General features: G+C 38.8%; 1 protein-coding gene across 1 annotated transcript in view; it reads left to right on the top strand.

Annotated features, from left to right (window-relative positions):
* The window catches only part of LOC150087903 (hemicentin-1-like), a 1,496,027-nt gene that overhangs the window by 1,381,279 nt on the left and 86,969 nt on the right, over positions 1-27,779 (top strand). Inside the window, exon 74 of the mRNA XM_090369959.1 lies at positions 12,644-12,775. Coding sequence (XP_090226085.1) covers positions 12,644-12,775 — 132 coding nt within the window. The remainder of the gene's footprint in view (positions 1-12,643; positions 12,776-27,779) is intronic.

The raw sequence follows: 27,779 nt of genomic DNA, 5'->3' as shown, positions 1-27,779 counted from the left end.
TTCTTGCACCCTTTCTATTTAAGTGTATCCCATCCCTGTAGAAGCAATCTCTCCTGTTAACAAGTACAGTCCAGGCTGAAAAAAATTCTACCCCTTGAGCCTTGCACAATCCCTCCAGGGCCGAATTGATCGACAAGGCTGTCATCATATACTCCCTCCTATCGTGTCTGGGCAGAATTGCAGACACTTTCAAATTCAACCCTAATTCACGGCTTTTTTTCAACCGTGACCTGTACTTGCTAAGTAATTCCGCCGGTCTCCTACTCTTAATATCATTAGTGCCAACGTGTACAACTATATCACCTTTTGTGCCCTTAAAAGATGATATCCGCTCTACAACGTCATCAACCTTTGCCCCTGGCAGACATACCCTGGTCCTATTCCACCTATCCTTTTTACAAAGCATGTTCCCCGCTTCCCTGACAATAGAGTCACCAACAACTACTAGTTCCTGTGGGACCAGCACATTCTGCCTAGGGGTCTGCCTCTGTGTTGCCTAATGACCAAGTGCAAGCTCTGGCGTTGATGTGGGCAGCTGAGAGCTTGTTGGGCCCCTCAATTTATTTCCTTCGAGGGCATCCACCCTGTCCTTCAAGCTCTCATAAAGGCCCATAACAACGCTGAGTTGTCGCCTGATTTCCTTGCACTCCTTACATCGTGCACACACAAAGACATCCCCCTTGGCAGTATCATGTCCCGTACCCGACTGCTCCGCAAACATCAAGCAAACAGTGCATTTTAAAAGACTGTGATTCAGAGGGCAACTGCCCCCCTCAGTTCTCCCCTGAACCATAGCAGTCCCATTAGCTTGAGCCTTTTGCTTTGCTGCTCTGGTCAGAGTCATGATTCCGATTTAATTCAATAAAATTTCAAAACAAAAATTAAATCCTTAAGTTATATTCCAAAACAGTTATGTTATATATATTTTTTCAGTATCTAGTGTTTTCTACGAGTTCCCTTTATACAACTTCCGTATCACGTGTACCACTATAGTTATGTATTAATTATTTGTTACGATTAAGTCGTTATATATATATAGAGTTAAAAATACAGTTTAATTGACAATAAAGTTTATCAAGATTAATAGATTTACTGATTAATTGACAATATTATGTTATGCACTATACTACACTAAGCTTATGCTATCGTGTAAAAATGGCGGGAATTCTCGAACGGTACTTCTATGGACTCGTACGTATAGATTAGCTTCCAAATCTCGCTATCTCAATTTAGAATAAACTAAGGATCCTGACTAGGTCTATAATCTACTTATAGAAGATAATTTAATATAACAATTGGTTAATAAATCGACTAAATTTGGTTAAAAAAAAGACCTCTCATTCAATTTGTAACACGTGGATTTGATACCGTTACCGATACTAAGTAATACCTACAAAATCTCTGGCTAAGTTAAACTTTAAACTAAGTATCATAACTAGGAATATAAAGCTACTCTAGAAAATAAGTTAATATGACAATTTAAGCTAATAAATCAGGAAAAACTTCTCTGTTCCAAGAGCTTCAAGGAGCTCGTCCGCACAGGCTAACCTCACACCCAAACTTCTTTAGCATTAGCATTAGCATTAGTAGAGGCATTTGATGCAAGAAAGCAAGCTTATGCAGCATCAGCCAAAAAAAAAAAAAAAAACCACTTCCACTTCACCCCTTTGTTCGTTCAAAATATCTGTCCAGCTGAACCTTAAACTTATTAGGCTATCAACTTCCACGACAAGGGATGGAAGTCTGTTCCACCAACCAACCACCCCGCTGGCTAAAGGCAAATTTCCGCACATCTATCCTACATCTGTCTTTCCTCAATTTGAATTTATGCCCTCTCAGGTGATTATTCTGAGCGAGAGGAAGAATCCTATCAACATTGAGCATGCTCAAACCATTCAAGGCTTTATACACCTCTATCAGATCACCTCGCTGGTGCCTAGTCTCCAGACACTGTAATTTGCAAAACTTAAGCCTTTCTTCATAAGAGCACCCCTTTGTTCCATTCACTAATCTTGTTGCCCTTCTCTGTACTCGTTCCAGCAGCTCTACTTCCTTCTTGAAATGAGGCCTCCAGACCTGTATACAGTACTCTAGGTGTGGCCTGACCATTGCCTTATACAAGGGAATAATCACCTCCTTATCCCTGCTAGAAAAATTCCTATATATCATTGACAATACACCATGAGCTACTCTTGCAGCCCGTCTGCACTGCTCAGAGAACTTCATATTTGCCTGGACAACCACCACCCCCAGGTGCCTTTCATTCTCTACCACTGTCAGTGTAGTACCACAGAGTTGATACGTTGCTCTGGGGTTGCTGTTTCCCATGTGTGGTACTTTACATTTGTCAATGTTAAACTTCATTTGCCACCTCTCAGCCCATCTGCTCAACCTTTCCAGATCCTGTTGCAGCAGCATAGTGTCAGTAGTGTCCTTGACAACCCTGCCTACCTTTGTATCGTCTGCAAACTTAGACATTAAGCTTGATATACCCTCATCAATATCATTTATGAATACAGAAAACAATAATGGACCCAACACAGCCCTGAGGGACTCCACTAATAACATTAGTCCACGACGAGCAGTGTCCATTGGTTACCACTCTCTGTCTTCTCCCCCTCAGCCACCCCTTTATCCACAGCAGCAATTTGCCTCCAATGCCACACTGCTCCAATTTGTGCAGCAGTCTTCCATGTGCAACAGTATCAAAAGCCTTTCTAAGATCCAAGTATATAATATCAAAGTTATTCCCTGCATCCAGTTCCTTTGTGACTGCATCATAGTATCCAATCAAATTGGTCAGGCAAGACTTCCCCTTAACAAAACCATGCTGTGTCCGAGCTATAGCTGAAGTCTTGTCTAAATGATCCTGCAGTGCTTCTTTAACCAGTGCCTCCATTAATTTTCCTGGAACAGAAGTTAAACTAACAGGTCTATAATTACTTGTGTCAGCCTTTGTTCCCCCTTTGTGAATTGGGGTCACATTTGCACATCTCCAGTCTATGGGTACCTCTCCTCAGTCCAAGAAAGCTCTCATAATTATGGCTAAGGGTTTGCTTACTTCTTTTGCTGTCTCCTTTAATATAACTGGATAGATCCCATCCACCCGAGGTGCCTTTCTTGCATTTATCTTCAACAATTTCTCCTCCACTCTCAGTTATTACAAGATTATCTAGCTTACTGCTAGAGTTGAATACACCTCTGGCATTCCCTTTGCTGAATAACTCCTCATGTGTGAATGTCGATGCAAAATATTCATTTAGTTTGTTAGCTACCTGAGCAGGATCATCAACAGTTGAACCATCGATATCAAGTGGACCAATATGATTCATCCACTTCCTTCTAGAGTTTACATAATTACAGAACTCTTTGCCATTTTTCTTTGCATCCTTTGCGAAAGGTTTCTCGTAATCTGCCTTCGCCTGCCTAACCTCCTTTGTAACTTGGTTACAGATCAACTTATATCTATCATAGGCTTCTGTGTCACATGTCAATTTATATGTATCCCATGCATTTTTCTTCTCTGCCATATGTCTCATTAGTTCATCTGACATCCATTTAGGCATAAACCTTGAACAATATTTCTTAGTTGGTATGTAATGCCTAGTAGCTTCCAAGATAAGTTCTTTGAATGCTTCTCCCTTTGAATTTTCTGTTGGTAACATCAACAGTTGGTCCCACTGTATAGAATTTAAATACTGTCTCAGACCATCGTAGTCGCCTTTACGACAGCAAAAACCCTTCCCTTTACCCCTGGTTGTAGTTACCTCTTTGAGTAAATCCCACTTCAGCACACTGTGATCACTGCCACCTAGTGGTTCCTTTATCCGCAGATTCTTAATGCATGAAGAATCACTACTGATAATCAAATCAAGAGTTTTACTCCCTCTATTTGTCTCCCAAACATGCTGATGTAGAAAACAATCATCCAATAAATCCACAAAAGCCTTGCTATTGTCTGAGTGACCAACCCACAAATTCCAATCAGTATCCGGGAAATTAAAATTCCCCATTATAAGACTCTCTGATTTACTGGCCCACTCTATTTCCCTGTACAGTTTTTTATTATACTTATCAGAGTGATTAGGCCTATAGCACACTCCTACTCTCAATTTTGATCTCCCAATGCTTATGTCACACCAAACTGACTTGACACTGCACTGTCCAGCGATGTCAACTGGCTTCACTTCCTTGAATTTTATATGTTTCTTAACTAATAGCATAACCCCTTTCCTATCCTATCTATCCTTTCTGTAAACATGTACTCCCCAAATTCCAGTTCTGCATTCCTTATATCTGTGTGACACCACGTCTCTGATATCCCAACAATATCCGCCTTTGATGCTTTGAGCAACCTCAAATTCATCAAATTTATTTACCAAACTCCTAGCATTGGTGTACATGCAAGTATACATGCACCTGTTCCTATTCTTAGCTACCCTAACACAACTCATGTGTTTACTTGTACCGCAATGAGTCCCAGCAGTCTCTGAAATATCCTGCATCTTGTTTTCCAGGCTTTTGCTCATTTCAATAGAAGCAATGCAAGAATCACTTTCACCTCTGCCAGTGGCTACTGTTAATTTATTAGTCCTTGTATCCTCCCAAGCTAGTAGTTTTCCGACCCACTTAACACTGCCTCGATAGCATCAGCAAATATTCTTGCACCCTTTCTATTTAAGTGTATCCCATCCCTGTAGAAGCAGTCTCTCCTGTTAACAAGTACAGACCAGGCTGAAAAAAATTCTACCCCTTGAGCCTTGCACAGTCTTTCCAGGGTCGAATTGATCGACAAGGCTCTCATCATATACTCCCTCCTATAGTGTCTGGGCAGAATTGCAGACACTTTCAAATTCAACCCTAATTCACGGTTTTTTTTTTTTCAACAGTGACCTGTACTTGTTATGTAATTCTGCCGGTCTCCTACTCTTAATATCATTAGTGCCAACGTGTACAACTATATCTCCTTTTGTGCTTTTGTGCCCTTAAAAGATGATATCTGCCCTACAATGTCATCAACCTTTGCTCCTGGCAAACATACCCTGGTCCTGTTCCACCTGTCCTTTTTACGAAGCATGTTCCCCGTTTCCCTGACAATAGAGTCACCAACAACTACTAGTTCCTGTGGGACCAGCGCATTCTGTTTTGGGGCTTGCCACTGTGTTGTGTGATGACCAAGTGCAAGCTCTGGTGTTGATGTGGGCAGCTGAGAGCTTGATGGGCCTTCCTCAATTTAGATCCTTCGAGGGCATCCACCCTGTCCTTCAAGCTCTCATATAGGCCCATAACAATGCTGAGTTGTCGCCTGATGTCGCTACACTCCTTGCATTGCGCACACACAAAGACATCCCCCATGGCAATATCATGTCCTGTACCTGATTGCTCCACAAACATCATGCAAGCAGTGCATTTTAAAAGGCTGTGATTCAGAGGGTAACTGCCCCCCCCTCAGTTCTCCCCTGAGCCACAGCACTCCCAATAGCTTGAGCCTTTTGCTTTGCTGCTCTGGTCAGAGTCACTATTTCAATTTAATTTCAATAAAATTTTAATTTCAGTACAAAATTATAACTCTAAACTTGTATCCCAACACAGTTATAATGCTATATATATTTTTCAGTATCAAGTATTATCTACGAGTTCCGTTTATATAACTTCCGTATCAAGTTATGTATTAATTAATTATGTTACGTTTGTAATCTAAGTCGTTATATGTAATTAGTTAAAAGTACAATTTTACTGATTTATTGACAATATTATATTATATACTGTACTATACTAAGCTTAAGCTATCTAGTTCGGGATATAACGTGTCGTAAACAATGGCGGCAAGTTACGAACGGTAAATCTACAGACACTTAAGTATTAATGAACTTCCAAATCTCGCTGTCTCAATTCAGAATAAACTAAGGATCCTGACTAGGTCTATAAGCTACTTATAGAAAATAATTTGATGTAACAATTGATCAATGAAGCGGCTATATATGACTAAAAAACTTCTCGTTCAGCGGAGCTGCAACTTGTAACACATGGATATGATACCCTTACCGATACTTTTATGCAGTTACAAGGCTGAGTAAAGAATATATACACCAGATTATTGAGAAAATCGCAAAATAATGCTATACTACTAAATTTAAATCAAAAGTTTTAGAAAAACAATAATTTCAAATCAATAAATAAGAAAATCCACTTAGCGGCTTTGAACATGTCTGATTCCCACTAGCCTCGTCAGCCTTCAGTATTATTCAGAGAAAGTTAATGAATGGATGGAAAGGTTTAGAAGTGACAGAACAAGTGGTTGATGAAGACTTTTTCAGGCCATCCAATAGCTTCAACAACAGTAAACGATGCTGATAAATTTAATGCTGCTTCTAAACCTTTCTACACATTTGTATACCTTTCTTTTGCTAATACACTTTTCTACATATTGTGCTAACATTCTCCTGTAAATCTGGGAGGGATTGACCCCTTTTAACCACAAAATTCTGATCACAGCATGTTATACTAATGGTTTAGTTTGAAAGCAGAGCAAAATGGCCCCAGGTGCCAAGCGATTCTAGTGCATTTCTCAAAGTGTTTTCTACAAAGAGCATTTAAGCGAACAGTTTCTATTTTTAGTTTCAAACACCAGTTTCTTTATTTCTATAGCATGGTAGCTCTCTCGCACTAAAAGAAGTAGGCAGAAGCCCAGAAAGGAAATCCACTTCTCTGTTCCTTTTTCTATTACTACTAACTTACTAACTCAGCCACTTCGTCACCTCTTGGCACTGCTCCTGCCTCCCCATGGCTGGACCAGTAACCTGGGTGGTAAAGATAAATCCCCAGGGCCAAAAGGATTCTAACAATTTTCCACCCTTAGAGCCTTCAAGCTCAAGACAAGAATCCTGTTGTGAAAACACTAGTCAACCAAAAAGGCTTCGAACACAGCACAGTGTCCAGACATCCCTAATTTTCTAGTGATACACTCTCTGTCCACCCAGCCTGTGGGCAAGTTATCACCATTTATGATTCAAAGTCATCTAGAATACATTTCAGGATCACCAAAAATGGTGAAGCAACTACAATCAGGAGATCTGGTTGAAACAGCCACCTCCAAACATTCTGAGTGGCTATTAAGGACAACGACATTTGGTGGATTGCCAGCACCCCACACAATACCTTAAATTCATCTAAAGGAGTCATCACAGAATGGGACTTAATTACAGTGTCTGAGGAGGAATTAGTTCAAGAACTTAGCCATCAAAAGGTAATAAGTGCTAAAAGAATTATGACAAAAAAAGATGGAAATCTCATTCCAACTCTTTCCATCATTTTAACTTTTAGCACTCCTGATTTGCCATCCTCAGTAAAAGTTGGATATTTAAACTGCCGAATTCACCCATACATCCCAAATTCTCACTGTTTTAAATGCCAGAAATATGGCCATTCACAGCAGGCATGCAGAGGTGATGCCATCTGTCCTATTTGTGGATCGAAAGATCATACACAAGCAGATTGTCCAGCAGCAGTTCCCAATTGCCCCCAACTGCAAAGGCAGTCACCCTGCCTTTTCTAAATCATGTGAAATGTGGAAAACAGGTAGGAAAATCCAAAAATACAAAGTAGAACATAAAGTCACATATCCTGAGGCACTCTGACAAATAATGTTGACCATGCCTAGTCCATCTTATGCCTCTCACACCCGAAGTTTTCATACAACTGCAATTCAAACAGATGTGTCAGTACTGCCCAATGTCTCACTATCTAATTGGGTAAAACAACTTTTATCAATCACTGGAAAAGATAATTCTAAAACTAAAACTAGTAATGCCACCAACACCCCAATTAGTATCCCAACTGATACTCTGACAGTCTCGAATGACACAAAAAAATTTAAACCTACTAAAGACTGTAAGGAAACTGATCCACCCACCAACACTATGGAAGTGGATATACACCCAAATTATGAAGAACCTATCCTAGAACTCCATACCAATGACACTATGGAAACCGGACGCCCCTTATTCCCAAAAAAAGGAAAAATTGTCCTGCATACAAAAAACAGTCAGATGAATTATCCTCAATCAAACCAAAATAATGCCTAATATCATACAGTGGAACTGTAGAGAACTAAGCAACCATTCTGATGACTTAAGGGATTTAATTTCACCCGAAGTTTTGCTAAAATTTTCAAATTATATGATATACAGACGAGATAAGAGCCTAGAGTCTCCTGCCCGTGGAGGAATAGCCATTCTTGTAAATTCTAACATGCCATCCAGACCGATCCAATTAAGAACCACCCTAGAAGCTGTAGCAGCTCGGATTGCAGTTGGTATTTCAGTTACCATTGTTTCCATTTATATTCCACCATCTCTACCACTTCCCCATTCAGAATGTGACAACCTCATTATGCAACTCCCAACTCCAATGTGTCTTTTCGATGACTTTAATGGACACCATCCATTGTGGGGATCAGCTACAATGGACAGAAGAAGCAAGTTGATTGAGGAATTTATAAATAATAGTGATCTGAATTTATTAAACTCTAGATCTCCTGCCTACAGGATCTACTTCTGAAATTGACTTGTCAATCTGCTCACCATCCATCTTTCCAACCATGACATGGTCTGTATTAACAGATCCTTTTAATAGTGATCACTTTCCGATTATTTGCTCCTTACAAACAGGGATAACTCCAAATCCTAATCAAAGATCCACTTGGAAGTTTAAAAAGGCAAACTGGGATGGCTATTCTGCTCAAATATTTCTAGACAGACTTTATATTCAAAAAGAATCTATTGATGATGTAAATACTTACATCACCAATCAGATTCTGACTGCCGCTAATACCTACATTCCAAATCCAAGACATATTGCAATCACTGAAATCACTGGTGGAATGCAGATTGCTTCATTGCCAAACAGGAAAAAAACTGAGCTTGGAATAATTTCCATAAGAATCCCAACACTAATAACCTTATTGCTTTAAAAAGGCTTAAAGCAAAAGCAAGGCAAATTAGAAGGAAAGCAAAACGAGACTCGTGGATTGCTTTTGCCTCAACAATCACAAAAGACACTGACACATGCCTCATCTGGAAAAGAATACAGGCACTAAATGGGAAATTTGCTCGTCTGCCCTCTCCAATACTTCATTGGAAAGAGAAAGACCTATCTACAGCTGAGGAAGTTGCTAATGCACTTGCAGAATCATTTGCTACAAACTCTGCTTCTGCCTCCTATGCATCCACTTTTCAGAACATCAAAGCTGATGCAGAACGACATAACATCAACTTTTTCACTCACTGCTCGTTCCCATACAACCAACCCTTTAACTCATAGAACTTTAAGAATCATTAAACAGATCTTCAAATAGTGCCGCAGGCCCAGATGGAGTTCATTACATTATGCTGAAGCATTTACTTGAAGAGAATTTGAGTACCATATTAATCTTTTATAACCGAATATTCTCCGAAAATGCCTATCCTTCTTCTTGGCATCATAGTTTCATTATTGCCTTACCAAAACCAGAAAAAGATCATTCCTGTGTTGAAAAGTATAGGCCAATATCTCTTACGAGCTGCATGGAAAAATTTTCGAAAGGATGATTCATACTAGGCTCATTTACATCCTGGAGTCACAGAATCTCCTTCCAGATCATCAGTACGGCTTTTGGAAGAATAGATCAATGCTGGATGTGCTTATCAAAGCCGAATCTCATATTTGCAATGCCTTTGTCATGAAACAACATCTAGTCATGGTCAACCTAGATCTTGAAAAGGCATTTGACACTACATGGCATCATGGGATTATTATGGACCTTTACCATCTGGGGCTTAGGGGCCATTTGCCGAAAATAATTCAAAATTTTCTGCAATTGCATTCTTTTCAGGTCTGATATAAAAATGTACTCTCTGCATCTCACATTCAGGAAGAAGGAGTTCCGTAAGGATCGATACTTAGTCCAACATTATTTTCAATCCGAGTTAGCAGCATAACACGAGATATCCCAAAAACTGTTGAAACTTACATGTATGCAGATGACCTTACCATTTACTGTCAGTCTCAAAGTATGAATACCATCGAATGACAGCTCAAACTTGTCATTACCAAAATCCTGGACTTCATGGAATGGCTACTGAATATCAGAAAAGAAATGCACTGTCACTCACTTTTGCAAGGGGCGAGCTCTCCATCCTGATCCGGAACTACAAATAAACAATATTCCAATCCCGCTTGTAAGTACCGCTAAATTTTTTGGACTGATATTAGACAGCAAGCTGAACTTCCAAGCTCACATCTCTCATTTAAGAAATACATGTCTAAAGCATCTGAATATACTGCAATCAGTCTCCGCTTTGTCATGAGGCACTGATCGGTATACTCTACTGCAACTTTATAGAACTTTAGTCCGTTCACGGCTAGATTATTGTTGTCCAGTCTATGACTCTGCCAGGAGCACTACTTTACAATGTCTAAATGTTATCCGGCACAGTGCTCTCAGGACTGTGCTTTGGGTGTGTTTAGGACTTTTCCAATCCAGAGTCTTTATTTTGAAGCACATGATCCTCCATTACTTCATAGGAAATTATTACTGCTCCACTATGCTGCTAAGATCCAGAGTCTTCCATTGCACCCCAGTTGGGAGTATCTTTATAATACTCTGTGGGATTTGTTATATGACAGCAAGCCAAATGAAAACAGACCTGCTTCACTCAGGACTAAAGAGCTTTCTCAGAGTTGGAATATCAATTTAAGTGATATTTTTCAGGACACAATTGCACCTGTTCCACCTTGGACATTCATTTCTGCCTCACTTGATACACATTTTCTGGAGTAGAGGAAGAATACTGTACCTTCTTTTAATATCACGCAGTTGCACTTAGCTCACACTACTCTGAAAAAACCTGTGCCTGTAAAATCTATACTGACGGATTGGAAACAGCCAGTATGGTTGGTGCTGCTGCAATTTTTCATTCTCATGCAGTTACAGCCTCACTACCATTAGCCTGCAGCATTTTCACAGCCGAATTATATGCCATCAAATTAGCACTTAGTGAAATTATTGAACTTTCACCAAATTTACACCGACTCCTTCAGTGATGTGTCTGCCATAAGGAAGAATTTCTCATCTTCTCATCCTACCTTGAAACACATTCATTCTCAGCTATTTTTCTGCAGCATGCCCAATCAGTCAATGAGTTTTTTCTGGATCCCTGGCCATTCTGGCATTTCAGGAAATGAAAGTGCGGACCTCGCAGCTAAACATCCTCAACCAGCTATCCGAACATCCTCAGGTTCCTTCTGATTATAAGCCTGTTATTCACAAAGAAAGTTACGACAACTGGTCACAGATCTGTGAAATTAACACCAACAATAAACTTTACCAGATAAAGCAAGAACCAAAACTGTGGCTCTCAGGCTTTTGACGAAACAGACGAGAGGAAGTAGTACTGGCAAGATTCAGAATTGGACACACTCATCATACCCATCTGTTCCTGCTACTGGAAGAAGATCCATCCCAGTGTTCATTCTGTGACAGTCAACTTACTGTTAGGCATTTTCTGTTTGATTGCCCCCTGTATTCAACTATACGTTCAAACACTTTTCAGCCACTCTCTAGGCTGAATGTCTCACACGATTTAACTCATATCCTGGGAAATTATGCAAACATAGAAGAGCTTATAATCTTTTTAAAATGTATTGGCCTATACAGGAGTATTTAATTTAACATCTACACTGGTATATTTTGACTGAATAAACTATTAGCAGACAATTTGGCCTCAGTAGCCTTTCTGTCATTAAGCCAAATACCAACAACAACAACAACAGCAGAGCAAACAACTACCAACAACTAGCAATAACGCACATTAGATTTTGTCAAACAATGTTGTAGAAATGATGATCTTTAGAGCACGTTTTGGCATGGGTGCTAGTTTTACACACAAATTGCCTTTACTTTTTAATCCAATAATCATGATATCTTATAAGATCTCACATAGTTGTAGTACTTAATGTAAAAGGGAATATTTATTTTTCTTAAGTTTAAATAATAGAAAAATGTTCTTTTTTATCTGATTACTACTTTTGCCACATTAGCAACCAGTAATTTTTGTAACACTGGTGAGAATGTAGAGAACTTGCAGAGTGACCATTCCCAATTGATTGGAATTGGAACTCATTCTATCTTTGGTGGAGTTTGCAAGCTGACAGCAAACCTAGAAAACTGGTTTTTCCAGCATATTCCTCCATGGATAAATGGCATTCTTCAAACCAGGGTTCAGCCCACACACACACAGTGGCAATCATCTTTCCTATTGAAATGAGTTATAACACTGATGCCAGGTCTTAAACTATTCCCAAAACAGCAAAAGAGGTGCTGCCTCTCCAGGAGACATGACAAAGGTCACACACGAGCTCTCCCCCATGACTTCTCGCACCTTCTTGCATGTAGTTTTCTTATGTGCTATGCCTGCAGATAGGTTTCTTTTATCCTGCCTTATAGATAAGAACAAGAAAACAGTATATATATATCCCTTAAGTACAAATATATTTGAAGTTTTCTAAAGAGATCGTTTTCAGTTAATTTAAATGTTTGATATCTCAAATTATATTGAAACATGCTTCAATTTACAATAAAGTTTAGATTTTTTTTATCCTTCAGATATTGATGAGTGTTCTGGCCAAACCCAAATTTGCCATGCTGATCAAGAATGCCAAAATACTGAAGGAGGGTATCAATGTGTTCTTCTTTGTCCTCCAGGTTTTTCCAAATCAGATAATGATTCTTGTATTGGTAAGAGTTTTTATATATTTGAATTTAATTTCTCTAATTGTGCACAAGGCATTCATATAAAGTTGTGTTATTAATCTTTATTTTATTAGCATATTTTTGAATAATTGTATCTGTAATAATATTCTGTATCTATGTAGAATACATTATTACCCTTCCATAGTATATTAGAACATTAGCAAAGTTAATAGAATGTAAAATGGAACATTCTCACCTTATTTGGCAGAAAATTGCCTGAGAAATTTCCAGGAGTGCTAATTGAATAATAGTTAAATGAAACTAATCTTAATAGCTAAGCAGAAATAACCTTAATAGCTAAATTACTAGAATGAAGTATCTTTCCTAAGATTATTCACCTCAAGCCTTACTTAAACAAATAAATCAAACTAACTTGTATTTACATAATATAACATTCTGAAATACTTTATATCAAATATTATAAAATGATAATCTAAAACTAACTCCGACTATTCCAAAATCCTAACTTCTTAGAAGAAAAACACATAGCCTAATTCTGCACACATTCCTACAAAAAAAATGATAGGACACTTGGAGTTATAAACAAAACATGCATTTATTCAAAGAATGTAATGACTGCTTCATTGCGTTGTGGTAAACTTTCTACTAATTTCTGGTGGAAAGCTAGTGGCATTATGCTTCACTCCTCCTTTAAAGTATTCTTAAACTCTACTAATGAAGAGGGGCCATCTTGAGCCCTGCACTAATTCTGCATTCCAGTCATCCCAAAGATGTTCTATGGTACTGCAGTTTTGCGATGTTATTCCCTTCAAACCATAGCTTCACAAACCTTGCTTTGTGATATGAAGCATTGTGTTGCAAGCCACATAGTCTACTTCTATAAAATTGCCACAGTGTAAAGCACACAGAAATTTCCAAAACATCAGTGTAGAATGCAGCATTTGTGGTTGTGTGCAGTGAAACCAGGTATCTGGTCCAATCCACAAGGAACCCAAACCATGACTACTCTTACTAATGTCACAATTGGAACAACAAACTCAAGTAGTAAGAAAATGAACTTCTCAGTATTTTCTTGGAGTTTTCTTTAGTTGTTGTGGATACTGTTCAAGTATCCACAGCAACTAAAGAATCATATAAAGAAGTGCCACAAGTTTCAAGAATTTTGATACTGTTGATGAAGAGGAAGAATAAGTGTGAATAATAGCTAGGTTTTGATGCATGTTTAAATTTAATATTGCATTCAGAGCATCCACAATACAAACAGCAGCACTTATATTAAAAGGAAAAGCTGTCTCCTTGGCATTATTGCAGTATTTATGATGAAATGAAGCAGCTTGAAGCCAGGTGCCCCTTCTGAGTAGAACTTGAGAGAGTTCTAAAGCAACATCAGGAAAAGAGTTTTTGTATCACTAAAACACAGAGAAAGATAGGGCTTCGGGATAACTTTTTTTGACAACAAACTCAAATTATTCACATCAAGAATCAGACATCTCATCTCTGCTTTAAAAAAAAAAAAAGTTGACTGACTGGATTAACTATAGACATGATAGAATTTTTAATGATTTTGTGTCTGCCATTGTGAGCACTGTCAGTTACAATGACATGCCCCTTTTCATCATTTACATCTTTAGGATGTAAAAGTTTAAGAGAATCGTGCAAGGCTCATGGAGTAGAATTATTTTCGGTGTGGTCTGTGCTTACTAACAGGAGAGACTGCTTCTACAGGGATGGGATACACTTAAATAGAAAGGGTTCAAGAATATTTTCTGATGCTATCGAGGCAGTGTTAGTTGGGTCAGAAAACTGCTAGATTGGGGGATACACAGACTAAAAGATTAATGGTAGCTGCAGGCAGAGGCGAAAGTGATTCTTGCACTGCTTCTATTATAATGGAAAGCAGCCTAGAGAGCAAGTTGCTCGGGACTTCAAGAGCTGTTGGGAGGCATGATGAAACAAGTAAATACATGGGCTGTGTTAGGGTAACTAAGAGTAAGAACAAATACATATATAGTTGCATGTACATTAATGCTAGAAGTATAGTAAATAAAATTGATGAATTTGAAGTGCTCATCAAGACATCAAAGGCAGATATTGTTGGGATATCAGAGACATGGTGTCACACAGATATAAGCAGTGCAGAATTATAATTTGTGGAGTACAATGTATACAGAAAGGACAGACAGGGTAGGAAGGTAGGAGAGGTTATGCTGTTAGTTAAGAAACATAAAATCTAAGGAAGTGCATCCAGTTGACATGGGTGGAGAGTGCAATGTTGAGTCTGTTTGGTGTGATATAAACACTGGGAAAGGGAAAATGAGAGTAGGAGTATGTTATAGGCCTAGTGACTCTGATGAGTACAATGAACAGTTGTGCAGAGAAATAGAATGGGCCTGAAAATCAGAATGTCTTTTAATGCGAGATTTTAACTTTCCAGATATGACTGGAACTTGTGGGTTGGTCACTCCCAGGCTAGCAAGACGTTTGTGGATTTATTGGAGGATTGTTTTCTACAGCAACATGTTCAAGAGGCAACCAGAGGGAGTAATACCCTTGATCTGATTATCCATGCTTGTTAATGAATAATAAGTGATTATTCATGCAATAAAAAAAAATTAATTAATTTTAAAAAAATAATAATAAATAAATAAAAAAATAAAAATAAATTAAAAAAATAAATAAATATAAGTAAAATGAAAGTTAGTCATTTGCTGCCTAGCATAAGAAAAATTATGCAAATTTTTTTAAAATGTTATGCAAAATGCAAAATTAAGGAACCACTACAAAGGATCCACTAGGTGACAGTGATCACAATGTACTGATGTGGGATTTACTACCATCAAGGGTAAAGGGAAGGGATTTTGTTTTCATAAAGGTGACTATAGTGGTCTCAGACAGTTTTTAAATTCTATACAGTGGGATCAACTGATGATGTTACCAATGGAGAATTCTAAATGGGAAGCATTCAGGGATTTAATCTTGGAGGCTACTAGGCTTTTCATGCCAACTAAGAAATACTGTTCAAGGTTCAGGCCTAAATGGATGTCAGATGAATTAATGAGGCTTATGGCAGAAAAGAAAAATGCATGGGATGCATATAAATTATCAGGTGAAACAGAAGCCTATGGCAGATATAAGCTAGTATGTAATCAAGTCACAAACAAGGTTAGGCAGTTGAAGGCAGATTACGAGAAATCTTTGGCAAAGGATGCAAAGAAAAACAGCAAAGACTTCTTTACTTATGTAAACTCTAGAAGGATAGGGATGAATCAGATTGGTCCACTTAACAGTTAACATAGATGTTTCGACTATTGATCATCCGGCTCAAGTAGCTGATAAATTGAATGAGTATTTTGCATCTACACACACATGAGGAGTTATTCAAGGAGGGGAATCCCAGACGTTTATCAAACTCTAACTGGGTGATAAGTGATTTTGTAATAACTGAGAGCAAAGTGGAGGAGAAATTGTTGAAGTTAAACATAAAAAGGCACCTGGGGCAGTTGGAATCTATCCAGTTATAATGAAGAAGGCAGCAAGGGAAGTAAGCAAACCCTTAGCCATAATTATGAGAGCATCCTTAGAGTCAGGGGAGGTCCCCATGGGCTGGAGGTGTGCAAATTTATCCCCAATTCACAAAGGGGGTTCAAAGAGTGACACTAATAATTATAGATCTGTTAGGTTTAACTTCTGTTTCGGGGAAAATAATGGAGTCACTGGTTAAGGAGGTGATACAGATCACCTAGACAAGAGTGAACTAATAGTTCAGACACAGCATGGGTTTGTAAAGGGTAATTCTGGTCAGACCAATTTGATTGGATGCTACGACGTGATCACAGAGGAACTGGATGCAAAAAGTGGTATGGCATTAAGGGCAAGTTACTCCAGTGGGTAAAGGGATGGTTGAGTGTGAGATGGCAGAGAGTGGCAATAAATGGACACTGCTCTACGTGGACTAATGTTATTAGTGGAGTCCCCCAGGGTTCGGTGCTGGGCCCATTGTTGTTTTGTGTATTTATCAGTGATATCGATGAAGGTATATCAGGCTTAATGTCCAAGTTTGCAGATGGTACAAAGGTTGGCAGGGTTGTTAATGACAGTAAAGACAGTATGCTACTGCAACAGGATCTAGAAAAGTTAGGCAGATGGACTGAGAAGTGGCAACTGAAGTTTAACATTGACAAATGCAAAGTACTCCATATGGCTAACAGTAATTCAAGAGAAATGTACCAATTGTGCACTCAGGGAAGTGGAGAATGAAAAAGAATTGGGAGTAATTGTGTAGTCAGATATGAAGTTCTCTGAGCAGTGCAGAAAGGCTGCCAGAGCAAGTCATGGAGTTTTATACGAATTTTGCATTTAATACATTTGAGTAATGTATACAGGTCTGGAGGCCTTATTTTAGAAAGGATGTAGAGTTTCTAGAATGAGTATAGAGAAGGGCAAAAGGATTGGTGAGAGGAACAAAGGGGTGTGCTTACAAAGAATGGCTTAAGTTCTGCAAGTTGCAGCATCTGGAGACTAGGCACCTGTGAGGTGATCTGATCGAGATGTATAAGGCCTTGGATGGTTTGAGCAGGCTCAGTGCTTACGGGATACTTTCACTTGCTCAGATTAAGAACCTGAGGGGCATCAATTCACATTGAGGAAAGACAGTTGTAGAATAGATGTGCAGACGTTTGCCTTTAGCCAGCAGCTATAGGCCATATTTCTCCGGGGATATGTGGTGGTCATTTCCTGACCTTTCTGCATCCTCCGTATTTGGTGGTCACAGGCTCAAACACTGTTATAATGAAGAAGCGTGTGCTACGCACTGCTGCTCCTGCCCACCTGGCTACGGAGGCACTTATGTTGCAGTGAAAGGAAACAGATAATGGGGTTGTGTTATAGGCCAAGTAGTTTTGAGGATATAGCAAAAATTTCTTTAGGGAACTTGACTGGGCAAGCAAGTGCAATTGTCCCATTTATGGGCTGCTTCACCTTATATCTTATGATTGGAAATCATGAATTAACAACACATCATCTGGTAATATATATATTTTTAACCATTTGGATAATTATTATTTATTCCAACATGTAAGAGAAACTTCAAGCTGCTCTAATATCCTTGGCCTGGTTCTCAAATTTTGCAAGTAGTGGTCACATTGTGGGATTCAATCTCAAGAGAGTGGATTATAGCAGATTAACCCCTTGACAGAACATTTTTTCCTGAAAATTTGCTAGGGGCTCACAGCTGGTGAGTATGGGCTTAGCAAACCCAGGGTCCTGAGCTGGATATCATCATTCTTCTCTTTCTTGGTGTTGCCTTTCTGCTTCTCTCTCTCTCTCTCTCTCTCTCTCTCTCTCTCTCAGGGTAACATTGGAAATTTTTTTTTTGGCTGGTGCAGCATAAGCCTCAGGCTTCCTTGTGCCACATAGCTAATACTACTAATACCGGATTGACTTATTTTATTTTACAGATTAAAAGTGTTCATCATGCGAATACCCGTATAGTTTTGTGCATTTTTTATAAATTTTTTAGTAGAAAATACATGGGAGTAATTAACCCATTTGTGCTATCCTGAGTTATTTGGTGTATGCGAAAAGTGTGCAAATTATACGCATTTTTTAATAAATTACTGCTTGAGCTAAAAGAAAGGAACAAAAAACACTGTTCACTACTCATTGTATAAATTAATTTAAAAAATCAAGTGGAATGCACAAGCAGTAACCTCCTGCCACAAGTGATAATTGTGAACTAACTGCATTCTGACACACAGCCGCCACAAGTGGATAGGCAAGGTAAGCGTCGCTTATGGGCTGCTTAAGGGGCTTAGAGGGGAACAGGTATCCTGTGTGTTATCAGACACTCAGCCTAAAACACTGATGGATCCAATATCTCTCTATTACAGAAGATTTAGGAGAAGTCCGGTTGGCCTGCCTCCCTAAAATCCACTCATGCACACCTTCTCGATGGTAAGCCCTGTTACGTCACTTAGGTGGCAACGAACGTGTAGAGTGGTTCTCTTCAAGACGCCTGGTCAGCGTGAAGAGGAAAAGACCAAACCCTCCAGCAATGAGAGCACAACAATACAAATGGCCCTCAGTCCCCAGCAGCTTTCACTCTTACGGCAGCGAGAGGATTAGAGTGGAAGCAGAGGGTGCTAAGAATCTCTGGGTACGACCAGGCTGCCATGCACGGAAATTGAACTTGGCCTGTTATAACGTACGATCACTCATCGGTGAAGACAGGATATTAGAGCTGGAAAAGGAATTAGAAAATGTGAATTGGAATATCATCGGTTTGGCTGAAACAAGAAGAAGAAATGAATCACTTATAAGTTTATCAAGTGGAAATCTGCTGTACACCAATGGAAACAGTGAAAGGAGTGAAGGTGGAGTTGGGTTTCTGGTCCATAAAGATTTTAAAAACAACATTTTGGAATTCAAAAGTACATCACCAAGGATGTCAAGACTAATACTCAAGATTTCTAAGAGGTACAAGCTAAAGATTATAATGATTTATGCACCAACATCGAGCCATGATGATGAAGAGGTTGAAGAAATGTACACAGAAATTGAGAGTCTTCTAGATGAGCAGAAAACCCACTACACTATTATTATGGGGGACTTCAATGCTAAGGTTGGAAAAAGGCAAAACAGTGCAGAAAGAGGAACTATAGGAAATTTTGGAATTGGTGAAAGAGGTGAAAGACTTGTGGAATTTGCAGAATCTCAAGAACTGTCAGTAATGAACACTTTTTTCAAGAAAAGGGTGAACAGAAAGTGAACATGGAAGAGTCCAAATGGATTAACAACTAATGAAATCGACTTCATCCTCACTAACAGAAGATATATTGTGAATGATGTTACCGTCCTGAATAAGGTAAATGTTGGAAGTGATCACAGAATGGTAAGATGTACACTTGATATAGATGTAGGAAAGGAAAGGAAAAAACTGACTCAAGTAAATAATACAAAGGTCTTTGAAATAACAGAGGAGGAGAAAAAGCAGTATGTACTGGAACTTAAGAACAAGTTTGAGCTTCTGCAGACTGCTCAGGACCAAGATATCGACGAGGAATATTACAACTTTCTGAAAGTGATAAAGCCCAAGAAACCTATAGGGAAACAGAAATCTAAAGAAGAAAAAATTAGTCAAGAAACACTTGTCATGATGAACCAAAGACGACAAATGAAGAGCAAGAAAAACACTGAGAGGGAGAAAATTGAGTATACTGAGTTATGCAAAGCCATTAGAAAGAGACTCAGAGAGGACATAAGAAGATTTAACACAAGAAAAGTAGAACAAGCATTAAGGGAAAACAAAGGATTTAAATCAGCAGCCATGAGCAGTAATACAGAAAGACAAATGATACTGAAACTGAAGAATAGCGATGGTGTACTTATAAACAGCAGAGAAGGCATAATTCAAATAGCAGAAGACTACTATAGAGAATTATACAAGGAGCGAGGGAATGATACCAGCAGTGGGGAAGATGGATTGCAAAGTAGCAACACATACGACATACCCGATATACCCGATATTCTTCCTGATGAGGTAGAACATGCATTGAAGAAAATGAAGAATCGGAAAGCCCCGGGGGAAGATGAAGTTACTGTAGAGTTGTTAAAATTGGGAGGAAGAGACATAATACAAAAACTGGCAAGGCTCTTCACAAAGTGCATTAGAAAAGGTGTGATGCCTAAGCAGTGGAATAATGCAATCATGTGGAATAATGGAATAATGCAAGTTTTGCTGCATAAGAAAGGAGATAAATCAGAAATTCGAAATTATAGACCAATTAGCTTATTATCCCATATCTACAAGTTGTTCACAAGGGTCATTACTAACAGATTAGAAAGAATACTTGATGAGAATCAACCGAAAGAGCAAGCTGGCTTTAGGACAGGATTCTCAACTATGGATCACCTTCACGTAATATCACAGCTAATGGAGAAAGCAAATGAATATAAAACACCGTTATGCCTGGCATTTGTGGATTATGAAAAGGCATTTGACTCCATACAGCATAAGGCAATGTTTCGGGCACTGGAAAGACAAGGCATAGATACTCCATATATTATGATTTTGAAGAAAATATATGAGAGTGCTACATCCTTTATTAGACTATACAAAGACAGTAGGAAATTTAAAATCGAGAAAGGAGTTCGACAAGGGGAGACAATATCTCCGAAGCTGTTTACTGCTGCCCTTGAGGAAGCTTTCAGAAGATTAGACTGGTCGCAGAAAGGAGTCAATGTGAACGGAGAGTACCTAAACCATTTACGATTTGCAGATGACATTGTGGTCATAAGCCACGATCCCAAAGAATTAGAGGAAAATCTTAATCAGTTATGCACAGTTAGTAAGGATTTTGGACTAAAGATGAATATGGCTAAAACAAAAGTAATGATGAACAAGTATACCACGGAAAGGGAAATAATGATTGAAGGAGCAGTAATTGAAAAGGTGGAGTCATATACTTATCTGGGACAAGTTATTAGCTGTAATAATGATAAATAGCTGGAAGTCAAGAGAAGAATAAATTTTGGATGGATAGCATTCAGGAAATATAGTCACATACTGAAGAGCAATATCCCAGTTTGTCTGAAACGTAAAATAATGAATCAATGTATACTCCCCACCATGACTTATGGAAGTGAAACTTGGGCACTCACCAAAAGAATGGAAGAGAAGCTAAGAACTACACAGCGAAGAATGGAACGAATTATATTGGGAATCAGACTGTTAGATAAGAAGAGAAACACATGGATTAGGCAGCAAACTCAAGTAAAGGACATTCTTATCAAAACTAAAGAACTAAAATGGTCTTGGGCAGGACACATAGCTCGAAGACATGATGACAGATGGACTAAGAAAATAACAGAATGGTACCCAAGAGGAGCTAGAAGAAAACCTAGAAGACAAAGGCGGAGATGGATAGATGAAATTCATGAGTTTTTGAGTAGTAAATGGATGGCCAGTGCTCAAAACAGAAGGAACTGGAAAGTTGCTGGAGAGGCCTTCATCCTGCAGTGGATTGAAAATGGCTGATGATGATGATGGGCTGCAATTCAAGAGGGTGCCGAAATATTTTTCACTATAGTTTTCTAATTGGTTAATGCTTATCAGTATTCAGCATTTAGGAATGGCAAATTTTATTTTGCTTACTGGCAGCACATAGGAAGGTGCACTACTGTTCTGACATCATTGCTGTACAATAAGTAAATATATTATTTATTTATTATGATTATTGTCTTTGGTGGCCCCTAGATATTTGTCCAAATCCACCTAATATCACTGACTTTATTATTCTTATACAGGATACCCAGCCACCAGAGAGCAGTCATCACCTAGGATAACTGCTACCTGATGCTCATCCTTATGAACGTGGAGTTGGGCCTAGGTCTACTGTACTGTTTGTGCTGACTGCACAAAATTCCCGCACCCTCTGGTAGAAGTGCTAGACCAGAGGGTGCCAGCAATCCCACCCCCAAGTTGCCCAAGCCTGGAGCTAGCAAAAAAAAAAAAAAATTTAAATTAATTAATTTTAAAAAAATAATAATAAATAAATAAATAAATAAAAATAAATAAATAAATAAATAAGTAAAATGAAAGCTAGTCGTCTGCTGCCTGGCATAAGAAAAATTATGCAAAATGCAAAATTAGCCATATAAATGCCCGAGAAAATATGTTTCAATCGTAGATTTGGAGGTATTATTGTATCCCAAGATATTTCATTTAGTTCCAAATAACTTTTAAAATTGAAATTGAGATATCTCTGGATAATCCATAGAGGGATTAAGGTATTATGGGATTTATCTGAAAAGACACAAACACATTCATTCCTATGGAAAAGTGACATTAGCATTAGTAGTGGCATATGATGCCACTACTAAGAAGGCAAGCTTATGCAGCATCAGCCAAAAAAACAGGATTTTACAGATGTTACATGTTACAGGATGTTACAAAAGGTGTTCAAAATGCTGTTCTTGCATCCGTACACAGCTTTGTAGTCTTCTCTGCATTGAGTTGCAAATCCTCTCAGACATTCCTGATTTGCTGGAAGGCTCCTTCAACCTGACGCTGAAATTCCTCAACTGTATTAATGTCAGAAATGTACACCAAGCTTTTTCATGACCCAAGATACAAAAATCCATAGGATTTAAGTCTGTTGATCTGGGAGGCCACATTACAGGCCCACCTCTACCCATTCACTGTTGACCATACCTTCTAGTTAGATGCCGAGTCACAATTCGAGCAAAATGTGCCAGTGCACCATCATGCATAAACGACATGTTCTGCTGTTGCTGCAGTGGAACATTATCATCATCAAGGAGGTCTGGAAGAACATTCTTAGGAACTGAAGGTACAGCTCTCCTGGTAGCCTGTTTGGAAGAAAGTGTAGTCCAATTAGATGTTGTGACTTGTGAATTGCATTAGGATTTTCGTTGGACCAAACGTGACAGTTATGAAAATTAAAAATACCATCACGAGTAAACCCACCTTTGTCAGTGAACAAAATGTTGTTTAAAAATTGGGGGTTCAGGACACACTGTTGTTGCATCCATTGGCAGAAGTTCACTCTGGGAGAGTAGTCTGTATTGCTGAGACCTTGTACACACTGGATATGGTAGGGGTACAGTAATTAGCAATGTAAAATTCACCACACATTGCTATGACTCAGTACATGCTCTTGCAAAGCAATCCTCCTTGTCGAAATTCCTGGATTTTGTTCTGTTCTTTCTAACACCCTTTCTTCAACATCAGGTGTTATTCTTCTGGGCCTACCTGCTCGTACTCCATGTGCGAAGCGTCCATGTTCTCTAAGGCATTGATGTACCCTGATGAACGTGTGCCTGTTGGGCTGCCTTCGGTGGGGAAATGCTTCTTGGTACAAACATGCAGCATTGAGTGCACTGCTGTTGGCTTTACCATACATGAAGTGCATGTCTGCATACTCTTCGTTGCTGTAACCTCTTTCCATGTTGACTATCCTTTGACAAGTACAAGTATGCCTGCTATGTCTCAGAGCATTGAGAGAGGTAAAAAGGAGAGAATGAGCATAACTTAACCTAACCTAAACAAACAAGTCAGTGGTGGATCCCAACTCTGTACAGTTCACCTTGTCAGTGGTGGATCTCAACTAGAAATGTGCAATATCTCAAAAATGATTCACTTAAGGACCCATGTTTACTAAGCTTTTTTTGTATATTGTAGTCTGTACAGTTAACCTTTAAATTATTGAGGGATTGGTAAGACTAATGTGGGAATTATATTTTCACTAGTAGGGAGGATAAGAACCAGGGGGGGGGGGCTCAAACATAAAATCTTAGGGCATAACAGATTTGAACTTAACAAAACTCTCTCTCTCTCATGAAATTTACCTTTTGGACAACATTTTGTAGATTACTGAAATAAATTACATGCCAAGAGAGAGTTTGATAAAGTTCAAAGCTAAATTGAATAATAATTTTTTAGTGATAGGAAAAGTATAAAAGACTGGATTCCTCCCACCTTTTGGCAGATGCAAAAATGTTTGCTCTGCTTCCTTTCATCATTTAGTCATTCTAATATAAGACCTATCATCACGAGAGTAAATGGGCCTGTAGTGCTGGGATCCATTGCTTAAATATAAATACGTATATCCAGCAAAAATTTTAATACACATTTAATTACAAATGGTTTGCAGCTTTCAAGGCTAAATGGGCCTCTTCATCAGCAAATACTAACAGAATGGAGACATTAGAGACAAATTTTAAAGAATACGGTTGTGCGCACAATGAGGCGTGTGTGGGCACGAGGTTGACCATTCAATCATTAGATTGGTGTTCATTGTTGCTGCATGGACATGTGTGGTTATGCTTACAGTGTTTAAGTAGTCTCAAAACAGTTGCCTGCAAGATAGGGTGTAGTCTCATTCCCTTGCTGCAGTTCATAGTTCTTGAATTACATGATATATTAAGCAACTCTAGCCAGAGTCGGTGGCGAAAGTGTCGGGACGGATCAATCACTTCATATTAGGTCTTGGGATTAAAGTCATGGTGGGTCAACCAGAAGTGTTCTGCGATTGCGGATTGGTCAGTCTCAGCAAGGTGAATCGATCTGTCATGCTCTGTAAGGCAGTCTTGAAGACATCTCAAGGTCTCCCCTATGTAGCAACTGTTACAATCTTTGCAGGTTATGCAGTATACTACACCCCTGCGCTAGAGAGGGGCAACCGAAGTCTTCACGTTGGAAACCAGAGAACGCAAGTGTCTACCAGGTAGCTGCACACATTTTATATTGTATTCTTGAAGGATTTTTGAAATCCATAGTAGGGAATGTAAGCAGTAGGTACATTGTCGTGAGTTGATGGTGGTCTCAGGTGGATCGCGAGCTCCTGTGCTTGCAATAAGCACTTGTCCAATATGTGGGATGGATAGTCACAATTGACCAAGTATGTCCTCACTTTGGAAATATTGTTGCGTCTGGCCTCTGTGCTGGAGCAGCTCCAAGCCTGGGAGAACAGGGTGTGGGCAGTGCTGTTGAGGTGCTTGGGGCATGGCCAGATCTGTAGTTGGTGAACTGACTGCACCTCATTGGCTTGTGGTATACTGAGGTTTTCAGGTGTGGGCCCACGCGTTTTACCAGGACATCCAAGAATGGAAGGGATCCATCCACTTCTAACTCTAAATTGAACTGGATTCAGGTACTCCAGTAATGTTGTTTCAGCGCCACGTGGGATGACGGTGAAGATGTCATCGACGTATCTGCACCATGTTGTAATAGGTACAGGCGGGTTCAGGAATATCTGTTCTTCCAATTCTTCCATGGCAATGTTGGCCATGACGGAACTAACAGGAGCGCCCATGGCAGTGCCATGCCCCTGCTTGTATAAGGAATCTTCAAAGGTAATGATGCTGCCTGACAAACACAGGTTGAGGGTGGTACAGATGTCATCAGTGAACAGTGATGTTCTGCTCAGTAGGTTTGGGTCATTCTCCAGAAGCCTCTTGGTGCAGCTTACAGCCTGTTGGACAGGAATCGATGTAAACAGGGACACTACATCGAATGACACCATAATCTCATTGTCAGAGATTGAGAGTTCTTTAATAAGGTGAATTAACTCATCGCTGTTAGTGACAGTGTGGATGATATTACAAGAGGTGTGAGGAGTCGTGCAGTATATTTAGATAGTTCATATGTAGGCACATTGCAGCAGGACACAATGGGTCGGCGAGGAATGCCTGGCTTATGAATCTTAGGCAAGCCATAAAACTGAGGTAATTGGCAGCTGTGGCATGAAGAAGCCACCGAGTTGAAGCAGATATTTTCTTTGCTTTAAACCATGCATAGACGAGTTTGTTTATGTCTGACTCCAGGCATCCCAAGACTTTGATAGGCAGATCTGTCGTGGGTCCATAGACATTGGGGTCTTGTAGGAGGACGAGGGCTTTCTCTAGATAGGCTGACCTGTCCAATATGACAGTGCGATGTCCCTTGTCAGCAGGAAGCACGACGATGGTGTTGTCTTTCCTTATGGAGGAAATAGTGGTGTGCTGTTGGTGATTAAGGTTGTAGCAGGTGGGCTGTGTGCATCGGAGGATAGAGGCCATTTTGAAGCAGAATTTATTAGCAGCTTCTTCGAGGAGGTTGGTAATGCTTGCTTCTACTCCCATATTTGTTGACAAAGAGGCCCGTTTAGCCTCAAAAACTGCAAACCATTTGTAATTAAAGGTGTATTAAAATTTTTTCTGGATATACGTATTTATATTTATACCTGTCATCACATTAGCATTTCATTTTCTTCCTTGATAGTGTCAGGACGTGCTTAGCTGTATCTGGTAAGTAGCTTGTCTTAAATTCTGTGATGGTAAAATGTTTATTTACTTGTACCATGTTTAAAACTTAATGTAATGTTTTCAGATATATCCAATTTTTAACATATCTCATATATTAATATTATGCAAGTATTTTAATTTTTATTTAATTTATTAAAATTAAATTCATTAAATTAATTTATTAAAATTAATTCCTGTTTAGAATTAAACTGATCTTTTGGCCTGATGATGGAATCACACAGATGATTCAGAAATGAAACCTATAGTGTCTTCCCTTCATTTTATATTTAAGCTATTATAATATAATGTCCTTTACTCAATATAATGAATATGTTTATTTACACTGATCTTCCCAGCTGCTCTGTCTTTCCAGTAAATGACATGTTCTCAAATTCTACATTATTTTATATTGCCAGACACTAAGAATGATAAAGAGAATAGCTGCTCAATATATGTTAAAATGATTAAGAACAAGATGTTCTTTTAGTAGTATAGTGCATAGGTAAAATGAAATAGAGATAAGTAGAAAAGTAAGCATTTCAGATTGTATAGAGTAAAATCTGTTTTTAATTTCTTAAAGGGACCACAGATAATTCTCTGGCATTTCACGATACGTCTTGCACCACTTCTTCAGTAATATTATTTCTTTCCTTACAGCATTGGTTACTTCACACATTTAAGTAGCTGTATTGCTCTAAGGACAGCAGTATTACTGAAAAGTAGTATAGGGGTACCATGAAACCTTCCGTCTGATCAACGATTGCCAGTATGGATACCGTCAGTGTCGATCCCTGGTGATATTCTGGCTTATGTTACCCATTTATGGACAAATTCAATGAAAAAGTTCGGTGAAACACAAGCAGTTGCTCTTGACATCTCAAAGGCTTTCGATCGTGTTTGGCATAAAGGCCTTCTAAACAAGCTTCCATCTTATGGTTTGCGAACTGTTTTTTGTAATTGGTTATCCAATTTTCTCTCTGATCACTCACTGAGGGTGATGGTAGATGGCTCTGTCATCTAACTTCTCCACTAATGCTGGTGTCTCCCAAGGTTCAGTTCTTTCCCCCACTCTTTTCCTCGTTTAAGAATGCAACAATACAAATATTTGCAAATATACAAATATGAGCATAAAACATTACATTGTTCATAACTTTGGTTTTAGCTATTCAATTTAATTAAAAATGTTAAATTACAAATTTAAATGGTTTTGATTTTCTAGTTTTGA

The sequence above is a fragment of the Mastigoproctus giganteus genome, chromosome 3 (genome assembly GCF_048544385.1).
Source record: "Mastigoproctus giganteus isolate SK-2022 chromosome 3, ASM4854438v1, whole genome shotgun sequence".
NCBI classification, from domain to species: domain Eukaryota; kingdom Metazoa; phylum Arthropoda; class Arachnida; order Uropygi; family Thelyphonidae; genus Mastigoproctus; species Mastigoproctus giganteus.
The sequence above is the reverse complement of the archived record's forward strand: the minus strand, read 5'-3'. Positions and strand labels throughout refer to the sequence as shown.